The sequence below is a fragment of the Heterodontus francisci genome, chromosome 1 (genome assembly GCF_036365525.1).
Source record: "Heterodontus francisci isolate sHetFra1 chromosome 1, sHetFra1.hap1, whole genome shotgun sequence".
Classification (NCBI taxonomy): domain Eukaryota; kingdom Metazoa; phylum Chordata; class Chondrichthyes; order Heterodontiformes; family Heterodontidae; genus Heterodontus; species Heterodontus francisci.
In genome coordinates this window covers 46,494,537-46,511,206 of record NC_090371.1, presented here as the reverse complement: position 1 = coordinate 46,511,206, position 16,670 = coordinate 46,494,537, and the positions used below count along the sequence as shown (strand labels likewise).

Below are 16,670 nucleotides of genomic sequence, written 5' to 3'. Positions count from 1 at the left end.
AAAGAGAGGTTGATTAGCGTGCAGGAGAGACATGTTCCTGTGAAAATGAAGGATAGAAATGGCAAGATTAGGGAACCATGGATGACAGGTGAAATTGTGAGACTAACTAAGAGGAAAAAGGAAGCATACATAAGGTCTAGGCGGCTGATGAAAGACGAAGCTTTGAAAGAATATCGGGAATGTAGGACCAATCTGAAACGAGGAATTAAGAGGGCTAAAAGGGGTCATGAAATATCTTTAGCAAACAGGGTTAAAGAAAATCCCAAAACCTTTTATTCATATATAAGGAGAAAGAGGGTAACTAGAGAAAGGATTGGCCCACTAAAGGACAAAGGAGGAATGTTATGCTTGGACTCAGAGAAAATGGGTGAGATTCTAAACGAGTACTTTGCATCGGTATTCACCGAGGAGAGGGACATGACGGATGTTGAGGTTAGGGACAGATATTTGATTACACTAGGTCAAGTCGGCATAAGGAGGGAGGAAGTGTTGGGTATTCTAAAGGGCATTAAGGTGGACAAGTCCCCAGGTCCGGATGGGCTCTATCCCAGGTTACTGAGGGAAGCGAGAGAGGAAATAGCTGGGGCCTTAACAGATATCTTTGCAGCATCCTTAAACACGGGTGAGGTCCCGGAGGACTGGAGAATTGCTGATGTTGTCCCCTTGTTTAAGAAGGGTAGCAGGGATAATCCAGGTAATTATAGACCGGTGAGCCTGACGTCAGTGGTAGGGAAGCTGCTGGAGAAGATACTGAGGGATAGGATCTATTCCCATTTGGAAGAAAATGGGCTTATCAGTGATAGGCAACATGGTTTTGTGCAGGGAAGGTCATGTCTTACCAACTTAATAGAATTCTTTGAGGAAGTGACAAAGTTGATTGATGAGGGAAGGGCTGTAGATGTCATATACATGGACTTCAGTAAGGCGTTTGATAAGGTTCCCCATGGCAGGCTGATGGAGAAAGTGAAGGCGCATGGGGTCCAAGGTGTACTAGCTAGATGGATAAAGAACTGGCTGGGCAACAGGAGACAGAGAGTAGCAGTAGAAGGGAGTTTCTCAAAATGGAGACGTGTGACCAGTGGTGTTCCACAGGGATCCGTGCTGGGACCACTGTTGTTTGTGATATACATTAATGATTTGGAGGAAAGTATAGGTGGACTGATTAGCAAGTTTGCAGACGACACTAAGATTGGTGGAGTAGCAGATAGTGAAGGGGACTGTCAGAGAATACAGCAGAATATAGATAGATTGGAGAGTTGGGCAGAGAAATGGCAGATGGAGTTCAATCACGGCAAATGCGAGGTGATGCATTTTGGAAGATCCAATTCAAGAGTGAACTATACAGTAAATGGAAAAGTCCTGGGGAAAATTGATGTCCAGAGAGATTTGGGTGTTCAGGTCCACTGTTCCCTGAAGGTGGCAACGCAGGTAAATAGAGTGGTCAAGAAGGCATACGGCATGCTTTCCTTCATCGGACGGGGTATTGAGTACAAGAGTTGGCAGGTCATGTTACAGTTGTATAGGACTTTGGTTCGGCCACATTTGGAATACTGCGTACAGTTCTGGTCGCCACATTACCAAAAGGATGTGGATGCTTTGGAGAGCGTGCAGAGGAGGTTCACCAGGATGTTGCCTGGTATGGAGGGCGCTAGCTATGAAGAGAGGTTGAGTAGATTAGGATTATTTTCATTAGAAAGACGGAGGTTGAGGGGGGACCTGATTGAGGTGTACAAAATCATGAGAGGTATAGACAGGGTGGATAGCAAGAGGCTTTTTCCCAGAGTGGGGGATTCAATTACTCGAGGACACGAGTTCAAAGTGAAAGGGGAAAAGTTTAGGGGGGATATGCGTGGAAAGTTCTTTACGCAGAGTGTGGTGGGTGCCTGGAACGCGTTGCCAGCGGAGGTGGTAGATGCGGGCACGATGGCGTCTTTTAAGATCTATCTAGACAGATACATGAATGGGCAGGAAGAAAAGAGATACAGAACCTTAGAAAATAGGCGACATGTTTAGAGAGAGGATCTGGATCGGCGTAGGCTTGGAGGGCCGAAGGGCCTGTTCCTGTGCTGTAATTATCTTTGTTCTTTGTTCTTGTTCTTTGGAGGGGAACATAGGTAGAACTAATAAGAGGTTTTGCTGAGGGAGTATGTGCAGCTAGGGGCTAAGTTAAAAAACAGAGCCACAAAGGTAATAATCTCTGGATTACTACCTGAGCCACGAGCAAATTGGCAGAGGGTAACTCAGAGAGATAAATACATGGCTCAAAGATTGGTGCGGGAGAAGTGGATTTTGATTCATGGGGCACTAGCACCAGTACTGGGGAAAGAGGGAACTGTACTGTTGAGATGGCCTTCACCTGAATTGTCCTGGTGAGTTGTATAACTGGGACGGTAGAGAGGGCATTAAACTAAATAGTGGGGGGCAGGGTTCACATAAGGCGAGATCTGGAAATTAAACAGAAAGGACAAGGAAACAGTGCAAGGTAATGATACGGGTTACGAGAACCAGAGTGTGACAGAAAGGAACAGAGCATAAGAGTACGCCAGCAAATAAGGCCAGAGTAGAGAAAAATGGTAAGACGACAGAATTAAAATCTCTTTATCTGAATGCTCGCAGCATTCGTAACAGGATGGATAAGTTAATAGCACAAATAGAAGTGAGTATGATACAATGACCTTTTTTTTGTTATTCGTTTCATGGGATGCGGGCATCGCTGGCCAGGTCAGCATTTATTGCCCATCCCTAATTGCCCATGAGAAGGTGGTGGTGAGCTGCCTTCTTGAACTGCTGCAGTCCATGTGGAGTAGGTACATCCACAGTGCTGTCAGGAAGGGAGTTCCAGGATTTTGACCCAGCGACAGTGAAGGAACAGCGATATAGTTCCATGTTAGGATGGTGTTTGGCTTGGAGAGGAACTTGCAGTTGGTGGTGTTCCCACGCATCTGCTGCCCTTGTCTTTCTAGGTGGTAGAGGTTGTGGGGTTGGAAGGTGCTGCCTGAGCAGCCTTGGTGTGTGCTGCAGTGCATCTTGTAGATGGTGCACACTGCTGCCACTGTGTCGGTGGTGAAGGGAGTGAATGTTGAAGATGGTGGATGGGATGCTAATCAAGTGGGCTGCTTTGTCCTGGATGGTGTGGAGCTTCTTGATTGTTGTTGGAGCTGCACCAATCCAGGCAATTGGAGAGTATTCAATCACACTCTTGACTTGTGCCTTGTGGATGGTGGACAGGCTTTGGGGAGACAAGAGGCGAGTTACTCGCCACAGGATTCCTAGCCTCCGACCTGCTCTTGTAGCCACGGTATTTGGCTAATCCAGTTCAGTTTCTGGTCAATGGTAACCCCAGGAGGTTGATAGTGGGGGATTCAGAGGTTGTAATGCCATTGAATGCCAACGGGAGATGGTTAGATTCTCTCTTGTTGGATATGGTCATTACCTGGCACTGGTGTGGAGTGAATGTTACTTACCACTTATCAGCCCAAGCCTGGATATTGTCCAGGTCTTGCTGCATTTCTACACTGACTGCTTCAGTATATGAGGAGTTGCGAATGGTGCTGAATTTTGTGCAATCATCAGCGAACAGCCCGACTTCTGACCTTATGATTGAAGGAAGGTCATTAATGAAGCAGCTGAAGATAGTTGGGCCTAGGACACTACACTGAAGAACTCCTCCAGTGATGTCTTGGAGCTCAGATTATTGACCTCCACCAACCACAACCATCTTCCTTTGCGCTAGATACGATTCCAACCAGCAGAGAGTTTCCCCCCTGATTCCCATTGACTCCAGTTTTGCTAGGGCACCTTGATGCCACACTCGGTCAAACGCTGCCTTGATGTCAAGGGCAGTCACTCTCACGTCACCTCTTGAGTTCAGCTCTTTTGTCCATGTTTGAACCAAGGCTGTAATGAGGTCAGGAGCTGAGTGGCCCCAGCGGAATCCAACCATTGCAAGGTGACCAAGGCTGGGACATGAATATTCAATGAAATGTGACATTTCTAAAGGACAGAGGAAAGGAAAAGGAGGTGGGGTAGCTCTATTAATAAAGGATGAGATCAGTACAATAGAGAGAAATTACCTTGGTTCAGAAGATCAAGATGTAGAATCAGTTGGGTGGAGATAAGAAACAGTAAAGGGAAGTCACTGGTGGGAGTAGTTCATAGGCCCCCTAACAGTGGGTACAAAGAAGGACAGAGTATACATCAAGAAATAATGGTGGCTTGCAAGAAAGGTATGGCAATAATCGTGGATGATTCCAATCTTCACATCGATTGGGCAAATTAAATTGATAAAGGTAGCCTGGAGGATGACTTCAAAGAGTGTATTCGGCACAGTTTCTTAGAACAATAAGTTCTAGAACCTACCAGGGGCCAGGCTATCTCACAGAATCACAGAATTGTTAGTGCAGAAGGAGGCCATTCGGCCCATCATGTCCACACCAGCTCTCCGAAAGTGCAATTCACTCAGTTCCATTCTTCCGTAATCCTGCACATTCTTCCTTTTCATATAAGAGTCTAATTCCCTTTTGAATGTGTTGCGACCAGGTGAGAAAGGAGTCGCAGGGTCCCTCTTAGCCTGCACCTGGTCTTACTGTAACAGGGTTTAATTTTAAACACGTGTTTTTAGCTCCCCCTTGGTGAATCCTTGTTCACCACTTCCCAATTATAAGGCAAAGAAACCAGCATAAACAAGTTTTTTTAAGTTTAAAGAAGAAAAGTGAAATTTATTAAATTTAAACTCTAATTCGGTTGACACCTAAGTATACATGACGTGCCCATGTTAGCATGCATACGCAATACACACATGCAAATCGAGACAGAAAAGAGCAGAAGAAAAGATAAAGTTGAAAAGTTTGAGGCAATATCTGAAGAGTTTTTGTTATGGTTCTTCGAGCTCACTGTAGAGGCCTTGATTGGTAGATAGATCTTGCTTTTCGTTGGGGCCCAGTATTCTTCTTAAACCTTGTTCGCTGTAGGAGACTTTCTCTCTTGGGATTCATGTGTCTTCAGTGGATTCAGAGGCTTGTGAGAAAGAGATGGGAGCAGAAAGGAGAGATCTTCTCAGTCCAGGAGAAAACAGTCTTTCTAAGTTCAAACTCTCTGTGGCCAGTTCAAAACAAAATCCTGGAACAGCCAGTTAGTCATGTGACCAGCTGGTCTAACCAGTCCTGGCCCTTGTGGATTGTATCCTCCTTAGCAGGCCTTGGAATGCGCTTCCTCACCTTTGATGTCTGTTAGTATGTAAATGTTCTTTTTCCAGCCACGGCTGATCTATTTGACAAGTCATTTACTCGCTCCAGCAACATTTTAAAATCAATGCTCATGACAAAATTAATGTGCCTCATTCTTGGCAGGTGGGGCCTAGCATGACAAATTCTTGAATTGAACCTGCCTCCACCACACTGTCAGGTAGTGCATTCCAGACCTTAAACACTCTCTGTGTGAAAAAGTTTTTCCGCCTGTCACTTTTGCTTCTCTTACCAAATACGTTAAATCTGTGTCCTCTCATTCTCGATCCTTTCACGAGTGGGAACAGTTTCTCTCCATCCATTCTGTCCAGACCCCTCATGATTTTGAATACCTCTATCAAATCACCTCTAAGCCTTCTATTCTCCTAGGAAACAGTCAGAACTTCTCCAATCTATCTTCATAACTGAAGTACCTCATCCTTGGAACTATTCTCGTGAATTTTTTCTGCACTCTCTCCAATACCCTCACGTCTTTCCTTAAGTGTGGTGCCCGGAACTGGACGCAATACTTCAGCTGAGGCCACACTAATATCTTATACAAGTTCAATATGACGTCTTTGCTTTTGTACTCTATGCCCCTATTAATAAAGCCCAGGATACTGCATGCTTTATTAACCGCTTTCTCAACCTGTCCTGCCACCTTCAATGACTTATGTACATATATACCTAAGTCCCTTTGCTCCTGCACCTCCTATAGAATTGCACCCTTTATTTTATATTGTCACTCCATGTTCTCCCTACCAAAATGAATCACTTTACACTTCTAATGAATCACTTCACATTTCTGGACTGGGAAATATGTAATGGGACAGGATTAATTAAAGGTCTCATAGTAAAGGATCCTCTAGGCAAGAGTGATCATAACATGATAGAATTTCATTTTCAGTTTGAGGGTGAGAAATGTGAGTCAATTACTCGTGTCTTAAACTTAAATAAAGGAAATTACCAGGATATGAAGACAGAGTTGTCTAAAGTGGACTGGGAAAATAGGTTAAAAGGTAAGATGCTAGAGAAGCAGTGGCAGACATTTAAGGAGATATTTCATAACTCTTAATAAAGATATATTCCATTGAGAAAGAAAGACTCCACCAGAAGGATGCACCATCCAGGGCTAACTAAGGAAGTTAAAGGTGGTATGAAATTGAAAGTCAAGGTGTATAGTGCTGCAAAGATTAGTGGTAGGACAGAAGATTGGGAAAATTTTAGAAACCAGCAAAGGGGGAGAAACTGGAGTATGAGAGAAAACTAGCAAGAAATATAAAAACAGACAGTAAAAAACTTCTACAAATATATAAAAATGAAAGAGTGCTAAAGTGAACATTGGTCCCTTGGAGGGTGAAACTGGGGAATTAATAATGGGAAACGAGGAAATGACAGAGACTTTGACCAAGTATTTTGTATCTGTCTTCAGAGTAGAAGACACAAAAAGCATCCCAACCATAGCATAAAATTAGGAGGCAAAAGGGAGGGAGGAACTTAAAACCATCATTACCACTAGAGAAAAAACAATGGGAATACTAATGGAGCCATAAACTGAGAAGTCCCCTGGACCTGATGGCCTCCATCTGAGGGTCTTAAAGGAAGTGGCTGCAGAAATAGTGGATGCATTAGTTGTAACCTTCCAAAATTCCCTAGATTCTGGAAAGGTCCCAGCGGAATGGAGAACCGGAAATGTAACACCTCTGTCGAAGAAAGGAGAAAGACAGAAACCTAGAAAGTATAGGCCAGTTAACCTAACGTCTGTCATTGGGAAAATGTCATAGAGTCATTTACAGCACAGAAGGCGGCCATTTGGCCCATCAAGTCCATGCCGATTGTTCACGTAACCCAACAGAAAGTTCAGAGGAGTTTTTATTGAATGTTCGTGGGATGTGGGCGTCGCTGGCTAGGACAGCATTTATTGTCCATCCCTAACTGCCCTCAAGAAGGGAAAGGGCAATTAGGGATGAGCAATAAATGCTGGCCTAGCCAGCGAAGCCCACATCCCATGAGCAAATAAAAAAAAGGTAATGGTGAGCTGCCTTCTTGAACCGCTGCAGGTTTTGGGGTGAAGGTATTAATGAAAGGTCACAGACCTGAAACATTAACTCTGCTTCTCTCTCCACAGATGCTGCCTGACCTGCTGCGTTTTTCTAGCACGTTCTGTTTTTATATTATCTAGCACAAAGCAGCCCGCTTGATTAGCACCCACCTTCAACATTCAATCCCTCCACCACCGATGCACAGTGGCAGCAGTGTCTACCATCTACAAGATGCACTGCAGCAAATCACCAAAGCTCCTTCAACAGCACCTTCCAAACCCGCAATCTCTACCACCTTGAAGGACAAGGGCAGCAGATGCATGGGAACACCACCACCTGCAGGTTCTCCTCCAAGCTACACACCATCCTGACTTGGAACTTTATCGCTATTCCTTCACTGTCGCTGGGTCAAAATCCTAGAACTACCTTTTTTAACAGCACTGTTGGTGTATCTACACCCCAAGGACTGCAGTGGTTTAAGAAGGCAGCTCACCATCACCTTCTTAAGGGCAATTAGGGATGGGCAATAAATGCTGGCCTAGCCAGCGACACCCTCATCCCACGAATGAATAAAATAAAACTGTGTCCTGGGCACACACCCTTCCCATGTTCAACATCAACATGAGGCCTCTGTCTCCTCAGCTGGTGTTTGCTGGAGGGTGAATACCCAAAAGTCTGTCCTAAGGGTTGGGGGTAGCACTCAACCTTGCCAGAGCATATCTTTTCCTACACTGGATCCAACTTCTTCGGACCACATTTCTTCTGCTTTGACTGGGTGAGCGGCCTCCACTTGCCACCCTCTGGGAAGAGAACTTCCCTCCTCTCCCTCATGGCCTCCAGGTCCACATTTAAGAAGCAAGCGGCTGCCCTGCCCTGGGTTTCAGGCCTTTAGCTCTCCTGAGACATTGTGGAATTTGGATCTTCTGTGCTCTTTCAGTCTGTAGTAATAGCTCACAAACGGCAGCAACAGTAACGGCTGCCATGCTCTGTTTAAATCTAGCCCACATTCAAGAAGTCCCGCCTCCCTTCCCATCCCCATGGCCACTAACTGGCTGCGAAACCCATCTACATGGCAATTAAGGGGTCTCCCCCGTGAATCGAGGCTGATTACTGTATCCTCTGGAAGCAGGGCGGCATCCAGGAATGGTCCTGAATTCCGTTTCCGATCCCCGCAGCGAAATTCCAGCCCACTATCTCACCTAACTGCCTGCCTCCCTCCCCCATCTTTCAAATAGGCACCACAGCTTTCCAGACTCACTGTGTGTAACAATTTCAGATCATAATCACTGCTCCCATTTTTTCCAGACAGCATCTGTTGTTGCCATTTACATCTCCTCTAGAACCATCTTTTGTTTCTTGTCCCATTTCTAGCCCCTTTTGCCTTACACCATCATCCCTTTTGTCATTTAATCTCTCCTGCCTTCCACCCTATCACAGACCTTTCCTTTTCCTCTTCCACCCACCCCACCGCCTTCCTTGTCACTGTACTTGCTTAAAACCTGTTACATTTCTAAAATTTGTCAATTCTGACAAAAGTGCATCGACCTGAAACGCTAACTCCATTTCTAGTTGGGTCCAACAGCCTCTGTAATCTGCACTATTCTTCACAATTATAGTTATTCTTTTTCTGCTTTTGCCACAGATCTTTCAGTTCCTCATATTCTAAATTTTTTTCAGAGGGCTGAAAATATTTTTTTACCTTATTGTATTATCAGGCACTCGCAGGTCAGGTTTTGGACATATCAAGTAGCATTTTTACAAGCAGCAGAGAATGAGTTTTCATCCAATCAGCCTGGGGTAATTTTCAAACTAAGGTTCCAAACGCTAAGCAGCAGTAAATATAAACCACTCCACCCCTCAGTCCCATCTTCTCCCATCCTGCTACAGTAGATATTAGGAACGTCAACATTAGGATTAACCACTGTACACGCCACACCATCTTGCATTAGTAATCCACACAATTTTAATGCATAGGGTCAATTATGCTTGAGTCAGTGCCATACTCACTTCTCCCAATAAACTATAGTCCAGTTCAGTCCGAAGTTCTACGCCGCCACTGTTACTCACAGGAGGCAGCCAATGCAGAATCATTGCCTGCCGTGCTTCTTTGGAAGGAAGATCTACCAAAATTCGTTTCTCCAGCCGTCGTAACATGGCATGGTCCAATTCCCTGCAAAAAGCCATAGAATCATAGAGTCATTTAAGGCATAGATGTAGGGCATTCAGCCCATCAGGTCCATGCCGGCTCTCCACGGAGCTATGCTGTCAGTCCCACTCCCCGGCTCAATCCCGTAGCCCGCAAGTCTGCTTCTCTCAGGTGGCCATCCAACTTCCTCTTGAAGTCATTGATTGTCTTCACTTCCACTACCCTTGTGGCCAGCGAGTTCCAGGTCATTACCACCCGCTGCGTAAAAAAGTGCTTCCTCATATTCCCCCTGCATCTTTTGTCCAAAACCTTCAATCTGTGTCCCCTAGTTCTTATACCATTAGTTAATGGGAACAGCTTTTCCTTGTTTAACTTATCTAAACTTGTCATAATCTTGTACATTTCTATTAAATCTCCCCTCAATCTCCTTTTTTCGAAGGAGAACAAACCCAGCTTTGCCAACTGAACCTTTGTAACTAAAATCCCCCATCCCTGGAACCATTCTGGTAAATTTCCTCTGCACCCTCTCACAAAGCCCCTCACATCCTTCCTGAAGTCTGCTGACCAGAACTGGATGCAATACTCCAGTTGGGGTCTAACCAGAACTTTATAAAAGTTCAGCATAACTTCCCTGCTTTTGTACTCAATGCCTCTATTTATGAAGCCCAGGATCCCACATGTTTTACTAAACACTTTCTCAATATGTCCTGCCACCTTCAAGGATCTATCCACATGCACCCCCAGGTCCCCTGTTCCTGCACACTCTTTAGAACTGTGCCATTAAGTATGTATTGTCTGTCCCTATCCTTCTGCCACAGTGCATCACCTCACACTTGTCTATATTAAGTTCCATCTGCCACCTCTCTGCCCATTCTGCTTGCCGATCTGTGTCCTGTTGCAGGCAATTCATATCATCCTCACTGTTGGCTGCACCTTCAAGTTTGGTGTTGTCAGCAAATTTTGAGATTCTACTCTGTATTTCAAGATCCAAGTCATTTATATATAGCAAAAAAAGCAGTGGTCCCAGCACTGACCCTTGGGGAACACCACTGTCTACCATCCTCCACTCTGAAAAGCAACCATTTACTATGACTCGCTGTTTTCAGTCCTTACATCAACCTTTTGTCCAATTGGACACTGATCCTCCTGTTCCATGAGCCTCAGTTTTGTTAACAAGCCTTTTATGTGATACCTTATCAAACACTTTCTTAAAATCCACATAGACAACATCCACTGCATTTCCTTTTATCAATCTTCTCTGTTACTTTATCAAAAAATTCAATTAGATCAGTCAAGCATGACCTGTCTTTTATAAATCCGTGCTGGCTATCCTTAATTAACTCGAACCTCGCTAAGTGCCTGTTGATTTTTTCTCTGATAATTGTTTCTAAAATCTTACCCACCACTTCTTTCTTTTTCTTTCTTTTGGGCCTCCTTATCTCGAGAGACAATGGATACGCGCCTGGAGGTGGTCAGTGGTTTGTGAAGCAGCGCCTGGAGTGGCTATAAAGGCCAATTCTGGAGTGACAGGCTCTTCCACAGGTGCTGCAGAGAAATTTGTTTGTTGGGGCTGTTGCACAGTTGGCTCTCCCCTTGCGCCTCTGTCTTTTTTCCTGCCAACTACTAAGTCTCTTCGACTCGCCACAATTTAGCCCTGTCTTTATGGCTGCCCGCCAGCTCTGGCGAATGCTGGCAACTGACTCCCACGACTTGTGATCAATGTCACACGATTTCATGTCGCGTTTGCAGACGTCTTTATAACGGAGACATGGACGGCCGGTGGGTCTGATACCAGTGGCGAGCTCGCTGTACAATGTGTCTTTGGGGATCCTGCCATCTTCCATGCGGCTCACATGGCCAAGCCATCTCAAGCGCCGCTGACTCAGTAGTGTGTATAAGCTGGGGATGTTGGCCGCTTCAAGGACTTCTGTGTTGGAGATATAGTCCTGCCACCTGATGCCAAGTATTCTCCGAAGGCAGCGAAGATGGAATGAATTGAGACGTCGCTCTTGGCTGGCATACGTTGTCCAGGCCTCGCTGCCGTAGAGCAAGGTACTGAGGACACAGGCCTGATACACTCGGACTTTTGTGTTCCGTGTCAGTGCGCCATTTTCCCACACTCTCTTGGCCAGTCTGAACATAGCAGTGGAAGCCTTACCCATGCGCTTGTTGATTTCTGCATCTAGAGACAGGTTACTGGTGATAGTTGAGCCTAGGTAGGTGAACTCTTGAACCACTTCCAGAGCGTGGTCGCCAATATTGATGGATGGAGCATTTCTGACATCCTGCCCCATGATGTTCGTTTTCTTGAGGCTGATGGTTAGGCCAAATTCATTGCAGGCAGACGCAAACCTGTCGATGAGACTCTGCAGGCATTCTTCAGTGTGAGATGTTAAAGCAGCATCGTCAGCAAAGAGGAGTTCTCTGATGAGGACTTTCCGTACTTTGGACTTCGCTCTTAGACGGGCAAGGTTGAACAACCTGCCCCCTGATCTTGTGTGGAGGAAAATTCCTTCTTCAGAGGATTTGAACGCATGTGAAAGCAGCAGGGAGAAGAAAATCCCAAAAAGTGTGGGTGCGAGAACACAGCCCTGTTTCACACCACTCAGGATAGGAAAGGGCTCTGATGAGGAGCCACCATGTTGAATTGTGCCTTTCATATTGTCATGGAATGAGGTGATGATACTTAGTAGCTTTGGTGGACATCCGATCTTTTCTAGTAGTCTGAAGAGACCACGTCTGCTGACGAGGTCAAAGGCTTTGGTGAGATCAATGAAAGCAATGTAGAGGGGCATCTGTTGTTCACGGCATTTCTCCTGTATCTGACGAAGGGAGAACAGCATGTCAATAGTCGATCTCTCTGCACGAAAGCCACACTGTGCCTCAGGGTAGACGCGCTCGGCCAGCTTCTGGAGCCTGTTCAGAGCGACTCGAGCAAAGACTTTCCCCACTATGCTGAGCAGGGAGATTCCACGGTAGTTGTTGCAGTCACCGCGGTCACCTTTGTTTTTATAGAGGGTGATGATGTTGGCATCGCGCATGTCCTGGGGTACTGCTCCCTCGTCCCAGCACAGGCATAGCAGTTCATGTAGTGCTGAGAGTATAGCAGGCTTGGCACTCTTGATTATTTCAGGGGTAATGCTGTCCTTCCCAGGGGCTTTTCCGCTGGCTAGGGAATCAATGGCATCACTGAGTTCCGATTTGGTTGGCTGTATGTCCAGCTCATCCATGACTGGTAGAGGCTGGGCTGCATTGATAATTGTTTCTAAAATCTTACCCACCACTGATGTTAAACTAAGTGGCCTGTAGGTGCTAGGACTGTCCTGACAACCTTTCTTGAATAAGGGTGTCACATTTGCCACTCTCCAATTCTCTGGCACCTCCCCTGTATCCAGGTAAGATTGGAAGATTATGGCAAGCCCTTGCGCTATCTCCACCCCAACCTCCTTTAGCAACCTGAGATGCAAGCCATCTGGACCAGATGACGTATCTACCCTAAACATAGCCAGCCTTTTCAGTACCTACTCACTCTGAATTTTTACCCTATCCATTGCCTCTACTCTCCATTTCTACCGATATTTTGTCAGATTGCTCTTCCTTAGTAAACACTAATACAAAGTGCTCATTAAGTATTCTAGCCTTTGTCATAGTCATAGAGATACAGCACTGAAACAGGCCCTTCGGCCCACCGAGTCTGTGCCGACCATCAACCACCCATTATACTAATCCTACATTAATCCCATATTCCCTACCACATCCCCTCCTACATTAATCCCATATTCCCTACCATTCTCCTACCTACACTAAGGGCAATTTACAATGGCCAATTTACCTATCAACCTGCATGTCTTTGGCGATGGGAGGAAACTGGAGCATCCGGCGGAAACCCACACGGTCACAGGGAGAACTTGCAAACTCCACACAGGCAGTACCCGGAACCGAACCCAGGTCGCTGGAGCTGTGAGGCTGCAGTGCTAACCACTGCGCCACTGTGCCGCCCAACACCACTGAGCCTTGCCCTGTGCCTCTAAGCATATATTACCCTCTTTGTCCCTAATAGGCCCAACTCCAACACTTACTACCCGCTTACTATTTACATGCTGGTAGAAGACTTTTGGGTTCCTTTTTATGTTGACTCTCATTCTATTCTCATATTCCCTCATTGCCAGTCTTATTTTCCTCTTCACCTCCCGTCTCAACTTATTGTATTTGGCCTTGTTCTCACCTGAGGAATTCACCTGACATGCATGATGCACCCTCTTTTTTTGTTTCATCATAATCTCTATCTCCCTCCTCATCCAAGGAGCCCTGTTTTTGGTTCCCCTAGCTTTTGCCCTTGTTGGAATGTACCTAGCCTGTACCTGAAGCATCTCCTCCTTAAAAGATAACCCATTTTTCTGTCACAGTTCTTCCTGTTAATCTTTGATTCCATTTTATTCTGGCAAGAGCCCTTCTCATCTCATTGAAATTAGTCCTCTTCCAATCCAGCCATTATACCTTATATCATTCCTTGCTTTTCTGCATAACAAATCTGCACTACGGTCCTTCCTAGCCACTCTGTCTAGGGTTCTCATAATTTTATACACCTCAACTAAATTTCCCTCAGCCTCCTCTGTTCAAAACAAATCCCCACCAATCCAATCTTTCCTCATGACTAAAATTCTCCATTCCTGGCAACACCCTCGTATATTTCCTCTGTACCCTCTCTAGTGCAGTCACATCTTTCCTGGAACGTGGTGACCAAAACTGTGCATAGTACTCTGGCTGTAGCCTAACCAGTGTTTTATACAGTTCCAACATAACCATCCTGCTCTTATATTCTATGCGTCGACTAATAAAGTATCCCGTATGCCTTCTCAACTACCTTATCTACCTTTCCTGCTACCTTCAGGGATCAGTGGATGTGCACTCCAGGGTCCCTCTGTTCCTCTACAGCCTTTGACAAGGTCCCTCATGGCAGACTGGTACAAAAGGTGAAGTCACACGGGATCAGAGGTGAGCTGGCAAGATGGATACAGAACTGGCTCGGTCATAGAAGACAGAGGGTAGCAGTGGAAGGGTGCTTCTCTGAATGGAGGGATGTGACTAGTGTTCTGCAGGGATCAGTGCTGGGACCTTTGCTGTTTGTAGTATATATCAATGATTTGGAGGAAAGTGTAGCTGGTCTGATTAGTAATTTTGCGGGTGACACAAAGGTTGGTGGAGTTGCGGACAGTGATGAGGATTGTTAGAGGATACAGCAGGATATAGATCGGTGGAGACTTGGGTGGAGAAATGGCAGATGGAGTTTAATCCGGACAAATGTGAGGTAATGCAGGTGGGAGGTATACAGTAAATGGCAGAACCCTTAGGAGTATTGACAGGCAGAGAGATCTGGGCGTACAGGTCCACAGGTCACTGAAAGTGGCAACGCAGGTGGATAAGGTAGTCAAGAAGGCATATGGCATGCTTGCCTTCATTGGTCGGAGCATAGAGTATTAAAATTGGCAAGTTATGTTGCAGCTGTACAGAACTTTAGTTAGGCCACACTTAGAATATTGCGTGCAATTCTGGTCGTCACACTACCAGAAGGACGTGGAGGCTTTGGAGAGGGTACAGAGGAGGTTTACCAGGATGTTGCCCGGTCTGGAGAGCATTAGCTATGAGGAGAGGTTGGAAAAACTCGGATTGTTTTCACTGGAACGACGGAGGTGGAGGGGTGACATGATAGAGGTTTACAAAGTTATGAGCGGCATGGAGAGAGTGGATAGTCAGAAGCTTTTTCCTGGGGTGGAAAAGTCAGTTACGAGGGGACATAGATTTAAGGTGAGAGGGGCAAAGTTTAGAGGGGATGTGCGAGGCAGGTTCTTTACACAGAGGGTGGTGAATGCCTGGAGCTTGCTGCCGGGGGAGGTGGTGGAAGTAGGTACCATAGAGACGTTTAAGAGGCATCTTGACAAATACATGAATAGGATGGGAATAGAGTGATACAGACCCCGGAAGTGCAGAAGGTTTTAGTTTAGGCAGGCATCAAGATCGGCGCAGGCTTGGAGGGCTGAATGGCCTGTTCCTGTGCTGTACTGTTCTTTGTTCTTTGCTACTAATATTAATACAATTAAAGAGATGTATGCTGGGTGTAATTCTGCATGGCCTACATTATACCAATTGCATCGCGAGTAATGTATTCTGTTATATCCTGCATAAATTGAATCATTTAAAAAGTGTATTTATAGGATATAACAAACAGCAGTGACTTGCTAGTTTCCCTATTTATGACGTGATATGGGATCTCATTGAAAAGGTTCTTCGAAATGTCCCTCCAGTGAACACTTTACATTGCATGTTATGTGTGAACAGCATTATTAGCAGTAAGAAGAAAATATATCTTAAGGCTTTTGTTGAGTAGAGATATTTAATTCAGCGTGTTTGTATAGCATGCTCTATTATACACCTAATTTGAAAAACTGGGCAGTAATTTTAGTTATACATATACATAGGAGTCTTGGTGGGAATGAAATACTAGAAAGGATACTTTATGTTCAGCAAACTTTCATTCCCAAATATCCTAAGAGAAATATCCATGGTGACCCTTCCCCTATCCTGATGTCTGTTTGAAGGCCTCCAAACTTCTGAAAAACATGACCACAAGTGGGCGGCACAGTGGCGCAGTAGTTAGCACTGCAGCCTCACAGCTCCAGCGACCCGGGTTCGGTTTTGGGTACTGCCTGTGCGGAGTTTGTAAGTTCTCCCTGTGACCGCGTGGGTTTCCGCCGGGTGCTCCGGTTTCCTCCCACAGCCAAAGACTTGCAGTTTGATAGGTAAATTGGCCATTGTAAATTGCCCCTAGTGTAGGTAGGTGGTAGGAGAATGGTGGGGATGTGGTAGGGAATATGGGATTAATGTAGGATTAGTATAAATGGGTGGTTGTTGGTCGGCACATACTCGGTGGGCCGAAGGGCCTGTTTCAGTGCTGTATCTCTCTGACTCTGACTCTACACTTCTCAGTATCCTTGCCTTGTTGGCCCTTCCCACGTGCATTACCACTTCTCTGGATTGAATTCTATTTGCCACCTTTCTATCCACCTGACCAGTCCCTTAATGTCTTCCTGCAGTCTACAGCTTTCTTGTTTACCATCAACCATACAAACAATTTTTGTATCATCTGCATACTTTATTACTTCTTTATCATGCCCCCTACATTTATGTCTAAATCATTGATATCTATCATAAAAGGCAAGGGACTCAGTTCTGAGCCCTACATAACTCCACGAGAAACAGCCT

General features: G+C 45.4%; 1 protein-coding gene across 5 annotated transcripts in view; it reads right to left on the bottom strand.

The window, feature by feature from the left end:
• katnal2 (katanin p60 subunit A-like 2) overlaps positions 1-16,670 on the bottom strand; it is a 125,789-nt gene that overhangs the window by 13,009 nt on the left and 96,110 nt on the right. For 4 of the 5 annotated variants that reach the window (XM_068030112.1, XM_068030121.1, XM_068030152.1 and 1 more), the window contains one exon: positions 9,272-9,434. In XM_068030112.1, coding sequence (XP_067886213.1) covers positions 9,272-9,434 — 163 coding nt within the window. Of the gene's footprint in view, positions 1-4,887; positions 5,017-9,271; positions 9,435-16,670 lie in introns of those variants that run through there. The other variant, XM_068030131.1, reaches the window with a different exon arrangement.